Source organism: Salvelinus alpinus, chromosome 16 (assembly GCF_045679555.1).
Source record: "Salvelinus alpinus chromosome 16, SLU_Salpinus.1, whole genome shotgun sequence".
In the NCBI taxonomy this organism is placed as follows: domain Eukaryota; kingdom Metazoa; phylum Chordata; class Actinopteri; order Salmoniformes; family Salmonidae; genus Salvelinus; species Salvelinus alpinus.
In genome coordinates this window covers 17,215,458-17,230,591 of record NC_092101.1, presented here as the reverse complement: position 1 = coordinate 17,230,591, position 15,134 = coordinate 17,215,458, and the positions used below count along the sequence as shown (strand labels likewise).

The 15,134-nt window shown below is 39.7% G+C and overlaps 1 protein-coding gene across 1 annotated transcript in view; it reads left to right on the top strand.

Moving 5' to 3' along the window:
- polrmt (polymerase (RNA) mitochondrial (DNA directed)) overlaps positions 1-15,134 on the top strand; it is a 99,070-nt gene that overhangs the window by 29,422 nt on the left and 54,514 nt on the right. Inside the window, exons 5-6 of the mRNA XM_071345071.1 lie at positions 839-1,025; positions 10,585-10,734. Of these exons, the coding sequence (XP_071201172.1) occupies positions 839-1,025; positions 10,585-10,734 (337 nt within the window). The remainder of the gene's footprint in view (positions 1-838; positions 1,026-10,584; positions 10,735-15,134) is intronic.

Genomic DNA, 15,134 nt, shown 5'->3' with positions numbered 1-15,134 from the left:
TCTGAAGCTGGGCTTGCAGCACGGCTATCCTCACCATGCGATCGTTCTCCTGTATATTATGAGTGCAGCGACTGCAATTAGAAGGCATCTACCAGCTTCGGCTGTCCAGATAAAGCGTCCGGGATGAAAAAGTTGAATGAAAATAGTTGAGCGAGGGGGGGAAAAGAATTCAAGTATAAAACAGTAATTAAAAAGTAAAAACCGTAAAGTTTGCAGGTAGCAAAGTAACGTTATCAACAAACCGCACAGCAGTACGTAAACAAGTCCACAAGTTGTGACCGGAAATTACATCAAAACTCCTAGCTGAACCAGTCTTAGTCCTGTCACCTGACTAGGTATCCCCCTTTCCCTTTATCAATGATGGTCTACTAACCAAAGGACATCCAGCCAACTTGACACAACTGTTGGAAGCATTGGAGTCAACATGGGTCAGCATTCCTGTGGAACGCTTTCGACACTTTGTAGAGTCCTTACCCCGACAACTGAGGCTGTTCTGAGGGCAAAAGAGGGTGCAACTCAATATTAGGAACGTCTTAATGTTTTGTACACTGTGTATGAGACACTTGGCCCCACCTTATGAAGACTAAGGTCAAAATATTGACTTCTATGTTTTTATACTGATAAATGTGCATTCCTAACTTTGAACTTCAAGCAAATAACATATATTACCTAAAGATGGTGATCAACACTTGTAATCGATCCGTTGCCTTTACCCCCAAGGCACTTGTCATCTGGAAGTAGGTCTGGATATTTCAAATAAATATGGCAAAATTCTACTTTTTAGGGAATACTGTGTATTTAATAACTCAACCCATTGTGTTTCCTGGCCTGTCCTCAGGGTCCTGCGTCAGATGGAGGAGGATGGCCTTCCTGTGGACGAGCTGTTCAGTCACTGTGTGTTCAGGCAGGACGAGAGGGACATGGTGCTCAGAGCCATCCACACCGTGCAACCAGACTTCCAGCCCACCATCAACACTATCCTGCAAACCTGCTCCTCACCACTAGTCAAAGACTTCTACACAGAGGTAGGACACAAGTTGAACTATGAGTAAAGTAAAGTAGACACCTCAAGCCACGAGGAGAGTAGACACCTCAAGCCACGAGGAGAGTAGACACCTCAAGCCACGAGGAGAGTAGACACCTCAAGCCACGAGGAGAGTAGACGCCTCAAGCCACGAGGAGAGTAGACGCCTCAAGCCACGAGGAGAGTAGACGCCTCAAGCCACGAGGAGAGTAGACTAGAGTTAAATAGAATAATTATCACATCTATAGTAAGTAGACTGGACTAGAATGACAGAATAGAACACTACTTCCATTGTTGGAGACAGAAATGTCTCTTTGGCCCTCTGCCATGCTGTCTGACACAACATGCTTCTCAGTCCATGCCTGGAGCCCTCTCTGAAAGCAGTGGTTGGACTAGGTCGTGTTTTTATGTCCTATAACAAGCTCTATGAAATCATGGTGCATTAGCTACATGTATTTTTGAACATAATGTACACTTCTTTTTAGACCTCATGTTGTTGTCCTACATACAGTTCATTGGTAGAGCAAAGGAAATCAACATTCGGGAACAGAGAAAGCTTGATGAATTTATTGATGATGACATCATCATAGAAAAACAACAACTGACAAAGTAGGGTTCTAGGAGTAGTGATGAAGTGGGTGTTAAATAGGTGCTTAGCTGACTGTAGAGTTGGAGCAGCAGTGTGAATGAGGAATATGCCAGCCAGGAGACCCTAGCACTAGCAGCATGACTATGAATGATATGATTGTCACTCCTCCTTTCAGACAGGTATCATGATATCCATTTTTAGACGTGGTGGCAAAACGCTGCTCTCTATCTGGGGGTGCTGCTGTGCTGTGCTTCCTCACATGATTCATTTCCAGCCTTTTTACAGTACACAGTTATGTTTTTAGCAGTGCTGGCCCACGTTCATTCTCTTTTATATTTTGTGACTGGAGAAAAAATCGATATAGTTACATATCGGGATATTATTTTTGACGATCTATCGTATTGTTTTGACAATATTGCAATATTATTTTTGCGCTTGTTGGCTGTACCTGCACCAAAACTCCAGTATTTTCCTTCATAGCTTGTTCTCCATTATCTTTTTAAATAGGTAGCCAATTTGCTTTCAGCACTTCTATTTCCATGCCTTATCAACACTTTTTATCTTGGCTCCCTCTTGTTTGGAACATTGATCACAGTATCGAATCACAATACATATAGAATCACAATACATATAGAATCACAATACATATAGAATCACAATACATATAGAATCACAATACATATAGAATCACAATACATATAGAATCACAATACATATTGAATCGCAGTACATATCCTAAAGGCACCAGAGTATTGAGATGATATGGTATTGTGAGGTCCCTGGCAATTTCCAACCCTACTTACATTATTTGTCAGGCTGACATATTGCAGGGTGCCATGCCAGTAAAGATATGCCTGGCTCTCTTCCTGTTAAGTCTCTGACGGTCTTGGGATTTGATGTTACGGTAATTCGCTAGGCCAATGTACATGGGCACCAACATAACTGTGGATTTTCTCTGCAACTTCACTATTACAGTTACACTTAGTTATTATCAGTAGCATTTCATTATTATTATTTAAGTTATTACCTCTAAATATTAGTCTAGTATACAAATTAAGAAATCTCTGAATGGAGAGGATTGTAAAAATGTTGTATTGACACAATTTAACACATAGGCTATCAGACTCAAAAGAAATGTGGAATTTCACTATTGCATTACACTTTGTTGCTGATTTTTCCTTTTCTTTCCATTTAAATTTTTTCCCCCCGATGTGTCCATTTTGTTTAAATGTATGTTACAGTTTGTCTTAGGCCTGTATGGCCCTATGTAAAAAGAGGACTTCACAATTCTTTGTACACTTGATTACATGCATATACTTAATATAACCTTTTTGAAACAAGCCATTACACTTCGTTATTATCATGGCATTTCATTATTGTTATTCAGTTTATTACTTATAAATATGTATCTATTAAATAAGAAATGGCAGGTTGGAAAGGAGCTATCGCATTTTTCATATATGGAGTCAAAATAAAGATATATGCCTATCTTGCCCTTGTCTGTTGGCTTTAATGAAAAAAACAGATCCTATTTTGACGCACAACTCCATTCACATGAAGTCCGATGGTTTCTTTAAAATTTCCCAAAATATTTGCGTAACGTCACAAACCCTGCTGCTGTGGTCATTCAATGGCAGTGGCCTTGGCATATGTTCCGTCAGAGAGGACGCCGTAATGAGAGAAATGATGTAGCCTAAGTGACTGAAAACAGGCCTTTTACAAGATTAAATCATGACAGGAGTGTTTGATTCTTATTAAAGAGTTGGAGTCCAGACAGGCTACTTCAGGAACATTTCTGAATGGACTTACACTACCCCGGTCAAAAGTTTTAGAAAACCTCCTCATTCAAGGGTTTCTTTATTTTGACTATTTTCTACATTGTAGAATAATAGTGAAGACATCAAAACTATGAAATAACATATGGAATCATGTAGTAACCAAAAAAGTGTTAAACAAATCAAAATATTTTTTATATTTGAAGGACTTCAAATAGCCACCCTTTGCCTCGATGACAGCTTTGCACACTTGGCATTCTCTCAACCAGCGTCACCTGGAATTCTTTTCCAACAGTCTTGAAGGAGTTCCCACATATGCTGAGCACTTGTTGGCTGCTTTTCCTTCACTCTGTGGTTTGACTCATCCCAAACCATCTCAATTTGATTGTGGAGGCCAGGTCATCTGATGCAGCACTCCATCACTCTCCTTGGTAAAATAGCCCTTACACCGCCTGGAGGTGTGTTGGGTCATTGTCCTGTTGAAAAACAAATGATAGTCCCACTAGCCCAAACCAGATAGGATGGCGTATCGCTGCAGAATGCTGTGGTAGCCATGCTGGTTAAGTATGCCTTGAATTCTAAATAAATCACAGACCGTGTTACCATCAAAGCACCCCCACACCATAAGAGTTCCTCCTCCATGATTTACGGTTGGAAATGCACATGCGGAGATCATCCGTTCACCCACACTGCGTCTCACAAAGACACAGCAGTTGGAACCAAAAATCTCCAATTTGGACTCCAGAACAAAGGACACATTTCCACCGGTCTAATGTCCATTGCTCGTGTTTCTTGGCCCAATCAAGTCTCTTCTTATTATTGGTGTCCTTTAGTAGTGGTTTCTTTGCAGAAATTCGACCATGAAGGCCTGATTCATGCAGTCTACTCTGAACAGTTGATGTTGAGATGTGTCTGTTACTTGAACTCTGTGAAGCATTTATTTGGGCTGCAATTTCTGAGGCTGGTAATTCGAATTAACTTATCCTTTGCAGCAGAGGTAACTCTGGGTCTTCCATTCCTGTGACGGTCCTCATGAGAGCCAGTTTCATCAAAGCGCTTGATAGTTTGTGACTGCACCTGAGGAAACTTTCAAAGTTCTTGAAATGTTTCGTATTGACTGACCATGTCTTAAAGTAATGATGAACTGTCATTTCTCTTTGCTTATTTGAGCTGTTTTTGCCATAATATGGACTTGGTATTTTACCAAATAGGGCTATCTTCTGTATACCCCCTACCTTGTCACAACACAACTGATTGGCTGAATTGCACTAAGAAAGAAAGCAATTCCCCAAATTAACTTTTAACAAGGCACACCTGTTAATTGAGATGCATTCCAGGTGACTTCCTCATGAAGCTGGTTGAGAGAATGCCAAGAGTGTGCAAAGCTGTCATCAAGGCAAAGGGTGGCTATTTGAAGAATCTCAAATATAAAATATATTTTGATTTGTTTAACACTGTTTTGGTTACTACATGATTCCATATGTGTTATTTCATAGTTTTGATGTCTTCGCTAATATTCTACAATGTAGAAAATAGTCAAAATGAAGAAAAATTAGCTGTTCTAAAACTTTTGACCGGTAGTGTATAGGCCTGTAGATAGAATCAGCGAACTCACACACGCACACCCCCGTAAAAGGACCCGTCAATCAAAGCAACCAGCGTTTCAGACACAAGCACAAATTTATTCTTTCCTTAAAACTTATGAAAAAACCTAGGCCTACCTTAGGCTTTCCGAAAGTACGCTATAAGATAATGAATTGACAAGGGAAGTATGAAGGGGAGAGAGACAGCTATGTGATTCGTATGAAATTGACTGTCATTAAAATAGAAACAAATACATGTAAAATTTCCATTGCCTATTTATCAGCATTTCATTGGGCTATAAATTAAGAAAATATTCTGTATCAAATTCTACCATGCCAGGTGGGAAAGGTTTGGCGCGTTGTCCATTTGACACAACAGTAGGGCATTCTAGGCCTCAGAGCCAGAACAATCTTGTCTACTGCTGTTGAATCATTTTTGAAAAGTCACACATCCAATTTTTTTAATTTTTTTTTTTAAAGAAGACTGATTTTTAAAATGTTTTATTATGTATTTTCATGAAGGTCTTCATCCATAACCGTCAGTTACACAGGTATTCTATTACCGACACAGCCCTACTTCCTGTGTAGCTAACAGGGCTGGGTAGGGTGTACCAGGAGAGCATATGATCTATCATATCCAGAAAAGGTCAACAGAACACTGTGCAGCTGACTACATGTAAAACAGGTCAAACGACATACAGTTGAAGTCTACATACACTTAGGTTGGAGTCATTAAAACTTGTTTTTCAACCACTCCACACATTTCTTGTTAACATACTATAGTTTTGGTAAGTCGGTTAGGACATCTACTTTGTGCATGACACAAGCAATTTTTCCAACAATTGTTTACAGACAGATTATTTCACTTATAATTCACTGTATCACAATTCAAGTGGGTCAGAAGTTTACATGCATTATGTTGACTGTGCCTTTAAACAGCTTGGAAAATTCCAGAAAATTATGTCATGGCTTTAGAAGCTTCTGATAGGCCAATTGCCATAATTTGAGTCAATTGGAGGTGTACCTGTGGATGTATTTCAAGGCCTACCTTCAAACTCAGTGCCTCTTTGCTTGACATCATGGGAAAATCAAAAGAAATTATACAATTGTAGACCTCCACAAGTCTGGTTCATCCTTGGGAGCAATTTCCAAACGTTCATCTGTACAAACAATAGTACCCAAGTATAAACACCATGGGACCACTCAGCCGTCATACCGCTCAGGAAGGAGATGCGTTCTGTCTCCTAGAGATGAACGTACATTGGTGCGAAAAGTGCAAATCAATCCCAGAACAACAGCAAAGGACCTTGTGAAAATGCTGGAGAAAACAGGTACAAAAGTATCTATATCCACAGTATAACGAGTCCTATATCGACATAACCTGAAAGTCCGCTCAGCAAGGAAGAGGCCACTGCTCCAAAACGACCATAAAAAAGCCAGACTACGGTTTGCAACTGCACATGGGAACAATGATTGTACTTTTTGTAGAAATGTCCTCTGTTCTGCTGAAACAAAAATAGAACTGTTTGGCCATAATGACCATTGTTATGTTTGGAGGAAAAAGGGGGAGGCTTGCAAGTCGAAGAACACCATCCCAACCGTGAAGCACGGGGGTGGCAGCATCATGTTGTGGGGGTGCTTTGCTGCAGGAGGGACTGTTGCACTTCACAAAATAGATGGCATCATGATGAGGGAAAATTATGTGGATATATTGAAGCAACATCTCAAGACATCAGTCAGGAAGTTAAAGCTTGGTTGCAAATGGGTCTTCCAAATGGACAATGACCCCAAGCATACTTTCAAAGTTGTGGCAAAATGGCTTAAGGACAAACAAGTCAAGGTATTGGAGTGGCCATCACAAAGCCCTGACCTCAATCCTATAGAAAATTTGTGGGCAGAACTGAAAAAGCGTGTGTGAGCAAGGAGGCCTACAAACCTGACTCAGTTACAGCAGCTCTGTCAGGAGGAATGGGCCAGAATTCACAGAAAAAGACAGCCATTTTTCCAGCCAAAGAGAGCAGTAACAAAAAGCAGAAATAGAGATAAAATTTATCACTAACCTTTTGATGATCTTCATCAGATGACACTCATAGGACTTCATGTTACACAATACATGTATGTTTTGTTCGGTAAAGTTCATATTTATATCCAAAAATCTGAGTTTAGGCGGGACGCTACTGTCTCACTTGGCAAAAAGCCTGAGAAACAGCAGAGCACCAAAATCAAATTAATTACCATGAAAATTACTATAAAATCAAACTTTCATTAAATCACACATGAAAGATACCAAATTAAAGCTACACTGTTTGTGAATCCAGCCAACATGTCAGAATTCAAATAGGCTTTTCGGCGAAAGCATACGATGCTATTATCTGAGGATAGCACCATTGTAAACAAAGAGAGAGAAGCATATTTCAACCCTGCAGGCGCGACACAAAACGCAGAAATAAAAATATAATTCATGCCTTACCTTTGACGAGCTTCTGTTGTTGGCACTCCAATATGTCCCATAAACATCACAAATGGTCCTTTTGTTCGATTAATTCCGTCGATATATATCCAAAATGTTCATTTATTTGGTGCGTTTGATCCAGAAAAACACAGCTTCCAACTTGCTCAAACGTGACGACAAAATATCTCAACCGTTACCTGTAAACTTTGCCCAAAAATGTCAAACTACTTTTGTAATACAACTTTAGGTATTTTTTTACTTTAATAATCAATAAAATTGAAGATGGGATGATCTGTGTTCAATACAGGATTAAAACCAACTGTAGCAAGCTTTCTGGTTACGCACTTCTATCTAAAAGGAAACGTAATGTGACTCTCGTTCAAGATGGCCGTACTTCTTCATTACACAAAGGAATAACCTCAACCAATTTCTCTAGACTGTTGACATCCAGTGGAAGCGGTAGGAACTGCAAGCATGTCCCTTAAATCTGGTTTCCCAATGAAAAATCATTGAAAAGAGTGACCAAAAAAATAATAATTCTGAATGGTTTGTCCTCTGGGTTTCTCCTGCTAAATAAGTTATGTTATACTCACAGACATGATTCAAACAGTTTTAGAAACGTCAGAGTGTTTTCTATCCAAATCCACTAATAATATGCATATCTTATCTATTGGGGATGAGTAGCTGGCAGTTTAATTTGGGCATGCTTTTCATCCAAAATTCCAAATGCTGCCCCCTACCCTAGAGAAGTTAAATGTATTTGGCTAAGGTGTATGTAAACTTCCGACTTCAACTGTAGGCTATACATACCAAGTGGCATCCTATTCACTGTATAGTGCACTACTTTTTGACCAGGGCCTTGGGGCTCTGGTCAAAAGTAGTGTACTAAATAGGGAATAGGCTACGGTGCCATTGCAAACACACCAGAGGTCTGCAACATTTACAATCTGCTTCTGCTTTCATAATTGAGTACTGGCTGAGAGAGAGAGAGTTGTTGTTTACTCAGTGCCAAGGTTTCATAACACTGTCTCATGAGAAGTCTCAATTACTGTCGGCATAAGCTCATTAAAATGTTATTTGTGTAATGTACTATTTGGAAAATGTATGAAGTTTTAGCAAATGCAGTTTGATCTACTATTTAGACATTGTCATTGAAGATGTTGTGTTTTTATTCTTATAAAGCACACAGCCTTCTTAGTGGTCATTCATTTTGATGCCCTCCTGGGCTGTGGCTTAGCTGACAGATAAGTCTTTGCCAGGGGCCCTTGAAAACAGACAGTGAGGAGGAGGAGGAGGAGGAGGAAGACAGTGGGAGAGGCGTGGTAGTTGTCCCATTCCAGCCTATGCTGATAGCTGGGAATCGCATGACACTGCTCCCTCTCTGGACAATCTCACAGCCCCTGGGCAGCAACAAGCATCTGACTCACTTCTTCTCACGCAAACAACAATACACATGAACAAATGCTTATTATTCAGTCCCCTCTCTTGGCCCAGCATGAACTGCCATAGACACGCTGAAACACAATGTCTGAGACCTACACAGAGATGTGTCTATGTACGTCAGTGTATATACTGTCGTTTTTCAGCAGCAAAGCTTGCTCTTAAAAAAGATTAAGAGCCCATCTACTCCACAGAGAAGGTAGTATTTTCCCATGATGTAGTGCAGCAGAGCCAATGCCCAAGTGATTTATCTCCCGGGTAACCTTTAGCTTTGTTTTGGCTGCGGTCCAATAGCATGCAGTCTCTTCTCTTGAGGACAGATTTAGTGTTTGTCTCCTGGGTTAATAAAGCATCAACCCCTATGTAATATGTTTACTGATAATACCCAGGTGTCCTTGCACAGGCCACTGACGTCCTCTTTCAATAATAAATGACAACATGTAAAAGCACACCGGACCTCTCAGTATGTAGGCCTACTCCGTACTCTTCCTGCTGGACCACTTAGCCAGCTCTGTATTTATATAATGAGTGTATATGGGTTTTTTAATTGGGTGGCTGCCATACCTTTGGTGCTGGTTAAGCTTAAAGCAGCAGCACATAACGATATAAGCATATTTATTTTTTAATTAGCCACAGGGAGGGTGATGGGATGGAAGTTAATTTGCATATCTACTGGCCGTTAAATTAAGGCTTTGCGAGGTTTGGTTTGCATTAGTTTGTGCCCTCGTTTACTCCGTATTTGTCTCTGTCAGGTGACTGCAGGCACAGGGGGAATGATGGCATGGGCCTTAGTCCATTTAGTGCCATCACTCCAAGCACTATACACACCCACCCTGTTGGGCCAGTGAGCAAAAGGTTGCTGGTTCAAATCCCTGAGCCGACAAGGTGAAAAATCTGTTTGTGCTGTTGGGCAAGGCACTTAATCATAATTGCTCCAGGGTCGCCGTTGAATGGCAGACCCTGTCTGTGTCCCCGCTCTCCGAGGGCGTCTCAGGGAGAGTGGGATATGCAAAAAACACATTTCCAAACCACACACGTGTATTAACACCCACTTGTACATGTGTGAAATATGACAAATATAAGTACACACCACACACACACACAGAGAGAACTACATTGATGTTAAATGTGTTACCATCCAATTCTAGGTGTAAGCAATATCCACACTCCTATGTAAAGACGTATACTGTAGTTAGATTTTCACTTTGGCATTTAATTTCCGAGATCAATCGGTCAAGGTACCAGCTCACAGTAATACAATTTGATGGAGCACACAGGACATGACTACACGTTTTAACACCGAGCATAATGAGCCATTTGTTTTGCTTTATAGTCTTGTGGAGCTGAGCGTCTTGTGATTAAGGCTGGGTAAGGCTCTGTGTGGGTAAGGCTCAGCACCCTGACCTGACAACCCTACCCATCAACACAGTCCCTCATTATTCAGCACACACACACATACCCTCTCTTTGGCCAGGATTGCACACACACACTCTCACACACATACATACACATTCTAAAATGTATCAAAGCAATGTGTGTATTCTCCACAAGGAAACATTGATGTACCAGAACTATTAAGTCTAATAATATACTTTAGTTTTAATGTAGGCTCCCTTCTAGTGTGTCTCTCCTATGATGCAAGGTAATAGTCTCTCCCTGGAGATCCCAGTCTGTTTATGCCCCCACCCCCCCTGATCCTCTGCTCTGTCTGTGTGTTTCAGAGAGCGGATGCTAAATACCCCAAGATGGCCTTCAGCCTGGAGGAGCTGCGGGAGAGGTTCAGCCGTCAGCTGAGCATGGAGCAGGCCAGCACAATCACCATTCACTCTGTGGAGGCCATGAAGCCCGTCACCTCACACATGGCCAAGATGGTAAACAAACTGGCAACCTACACGTATAATCTGGCCTAGCTGGAGTAACACTGAAATATACTACTATAGTAATACAGTATGGAATAGAAATGCACTATAGTAATACAATATGGAATAGTAACACACTGAAATATACTACTATAGTAATACAGTATGGAATAGTAATACACTATAGTAATACAGTATGAAATAGAAATACAGTATAGTAATACAATATAGAAATACAATATAGTAATACAGTATGGAATAGTAACACACTATAGTAATACAGTATGGAATAGAAATACACTATAGCAATACAATATGGAATAGAAATGCACTATAGTAATACAATATAGTAATACAGTATGGAATAGAAATACACTATAGCAATACAATATGGAATAGAAATGCACTATAGTAATACAATATAGAAATACAATATAGTAATACAGTATGGAATAGAAATACACTATAGCAATACAATATGGAATAGAAATACACTATAGTAATACAATATAGAAATACAATATAGTAATACAGTATGGAATAGTAACACACTATAGTAATACAATATGGAATAGAAATGCACTATAGTAATACAATATAGAAATACAATATAGTAATACAGTATGGAATAGAAATACACTATAGTAATACAATATAGTAATACAGTATGGAATAGAAATACACTATAGCAATACAATATGGAATAGAAATACACTATAGGAATACAATATGGAATAGAAATACACTATAGGAATACAGTATGGAATAGTAACACAATACTACTATAATACAGTATGGAATAGAAATACAATATAGGAATACAGTATGGAATAGTAACACACTATAGTAATACAGTATGGAATAGAAATGCACTATAGTAATACAATATAGAAATACAATATAGTAATACAGTATGGAATAGAAATACACTATAGCAATACAATATGGAATAGAAATACACTATAGGAATACAGTATGGAATAGTAACACAATACTACTATAATACAGTATGGAATAGAAATACAATATAGGAATACAGTATGGAACAGTAACACACTATAGTAATACAGTATGGAATAGAAATGCACTATAGTAATACAATATAGAAATACAATATAGTAATACAGTATGGAATAGAAATACACTATAGCAATACAATATGGAATAGAAATACACTATAGTAATACGGTATGGATTAGTAACACACTGAAATACACTATAATAATACGGTATGGAATAGTAACACACTGAAATACACTAATAATACAGTATGGAATAGTAACACACTGAAATACACTAATAATACAGTATGTAATAGTAACACACTGAAAAACACTCTAGTAATACAGTATGGAATAGTAACACACTGAAATACACTATAGTTTATTGCCTGCACCTAGCAAACAGTTTTTTAAATGATTTCGAACGGCAAGCCAGGCATAATTAAACGGGCCTATTTATATAATGAATATGAATTTGGAGGGCAGACATTATTAAAGTAATAAAGGAAAATATATATATTTTTAAAGTGTGTGGTGTGTGTTTAAGCAATACGGCACGAGGGGGTGTGGTATATGGCCAATATACCACGGCTAAGGGCTGTTCTTAGGCACGACGCAAACCGACCTCAAAAAGCACTAATCGCTCAGCACTACCAATGACAACATTTTTTTAATGTTCAGTCAGTGTCATCTGTGAGAAAAGTTTGTGTCCAGACTTCAGTCAAAACTTTGAACATTATGCATTGAGGCCACCAGACATCAGCTATATTATTCCTGCGATGTGTCCCTCTCCCCATATCTCAGTGGTCTGGGGCCAGGCATTGGCATTTACAGTTTAAACTCTCCCTGCATTTCCAGACAATGTTTCAGACTGGAAGCGGGAAGACGAGGGTCCCTGGTGGTCCTGCAACATTTACAGCAGGCAGAGCAGCATGATAATATATTGTAATGAGGCTCTCCTGAGGAGGGAGCTGAGTCACCTTTACAGGCCAGGCCAGCATATCTGCTCGGTGTCAGCTGGGCTCTCTCCTCCTGGAGAGATGGGGAATATGACAGTCTCCTGGATGCTGACCTGGTTTTACAACCTGGCTGGAGACTTCTGTTCTCTCACCATCTCTGAATCTGAACACATACTTACTGAACACATACATACTATTTTACTGCTTGCATGAGTTACTTGATATGGAATAGAGTTCCATGTAGTACTATGCACCTCCCATAGTCTGTTCTGGACTTGGGGACGTTGAAGAGACCTCTGGTGGCATGTCTTTTGGGGTATGCATGGGTGTCCGAGCTGTGTGCCAATAGTTCAAACAGACAGCTCGGTGCTTTCAACATGTCAATACCTCTCACAAATACAAGTAGTGATGAAGTCAATCTCTCCTTCACTTTGAGCCAGGAGAGAATGATATGCATATTTTTAATGTTAGCTCTCTCTACATACAAGGGCCAGCCGTGCTGCCCTGTTCTGAGCCAATTGCAATTTTCCTAAGTCCATCTTTGTGACACCTGACCACACGACTGGACGGAAGTTCAGGTGCGACAAAACTAGGACCTGCCTTGTTGATAGTGCTGTTAAGAATGCAGAGCAGTGCTTTATTATGGACAGATTTCTCCCCATCCTAGCTACTGTTGTATCAATATGTTTTGACCAAAACAGTTTACAATGGAAGGTTACTCCAATCAGTTTAGTGTCCTCACCTTGCTCAATTACTACATTATTCATTACAATATTTAGTTGAGGTTTAGGGTTATATTTAGGACTAACTTATTCCTTTCCACCCATTCTGAAACTGACTGCAGCTCTTTGTTAAGTGTTGCAGTCATTTCAGTCGCTGTGGTAGCTGACGTGTTTAGTGAGTAATCCGCATACATAAGCATACATGGCATGTCGTTAGTAAAGATTTTAAAAAGCAAGGGGCCTAGACAGCTGCTCTGGGGAATTCCTGATTCTACCTGGGGGGGGGGGGATGCAGGGTGGTATGCTGCTGGCTTAATAAGTGTAAGTGCTTGTTGAATGTCCTTCCCTTTAAGCGTGCTGACAGTCTGTCAATTTGTTTACTGAAAAATAGCATTGGATCTGGTCAAACACATCCAAATGGTTGGTAACAGGCTGATTAGTCGGCTATAACTTTTGCTTCCCTCCATGCCCGAGGGAACACATTTTCTAGTAGGCATAAGTTGAAGATATGGCAAAAAGGAGTGGCAATATCGTCCACTATTATCCTTAGTAATTTTCCATCCAAGTTTTCAGACCCGGTGGCTTTTTCACCTCTTCCACACTTACTTTACGTAATTCAAAATTACGACGCTTGTCTTTCATAATTTGGTCAGATATACTTGTGTAGTGTCAGCGTTTGTTGCTGGCATGTCGTGCCTAAATTTGCTAATCTTGCCAATTAATTATTATTTTTTTTAAAGTATTTAGCAATATCAGTGGGTTTTGGGATGAATGAGCCATTTGACTCAATCAATCAATCAATCAAATGTATTTATAAAGCCTTTTTACATCAGCCGATGTCACAAAGTGCTGTACAGAAACCCAGCCTAAAACCCCAAACAGCAAGCAATGCAGGTGTAGAAGCACAGTGGCTAGGAAAAACTCCATAGAAAGGCCAGACCCTAGGAAGAAATCTAGAGAGGAACAGGCTCTGAGGGGTGGCCAGTCATCTTCTGGCTGTGGCGGGTGGAGATTATAACAGAACATGGCCAAGATGTTCAAACGTTCATAGATGACCAGCAGGGTCAGATAATAATAATCAGCGGAGTTTTCCTTTTTGCCCAAAATGTAATTTAAGGTGCTCCAAAGCTTTTTACTATCATTCTTTGTCATTTATCTTTGTTTCATAGTATAGTTTATTCTTCTTTTTATTCAGTTTTGTCACAATTTCTCAATTTGCTGTATGTTTGCCAGTTAGTTGTACAGCCAGACCTCTTTGCCATTTATTTAGCTTCACCCTTCTCAACCATACAGTTGCACCCCCTTTTGCCATCAGAACAGCCCCAATTCGTCGGGGAATGGACTCTACAATGTATCGAAAGAGTTCCACAGGGATGCTGGTTAATGTTGACGCCAATGCTTCCCACAGTTGTCAAGTTGTCTGAATGTCCTTTGGGTGTTGGTGTCACGTCCTGACCATTGTCGTGTCTTTGGCATCATTAAAACTGAAGACTTATTTATCAAATAACTCTGTAATTATTATTACGCGATTTAAACTGATTAATCATGTAACTGTAATTAACTAGGAAGTCGGGGCACCAAGGAAAATATTTAGATTACAAAGTTATAATTTTCCTAATATAACTTTCAGATATTTTAATGTCTGATCACTTAGTCTTCTGAATAATGAGTTATTCTTTACCTCACGTTCTTTACCTCAAGTCTCATTCCAAACGTCGTAAATGGTTGGT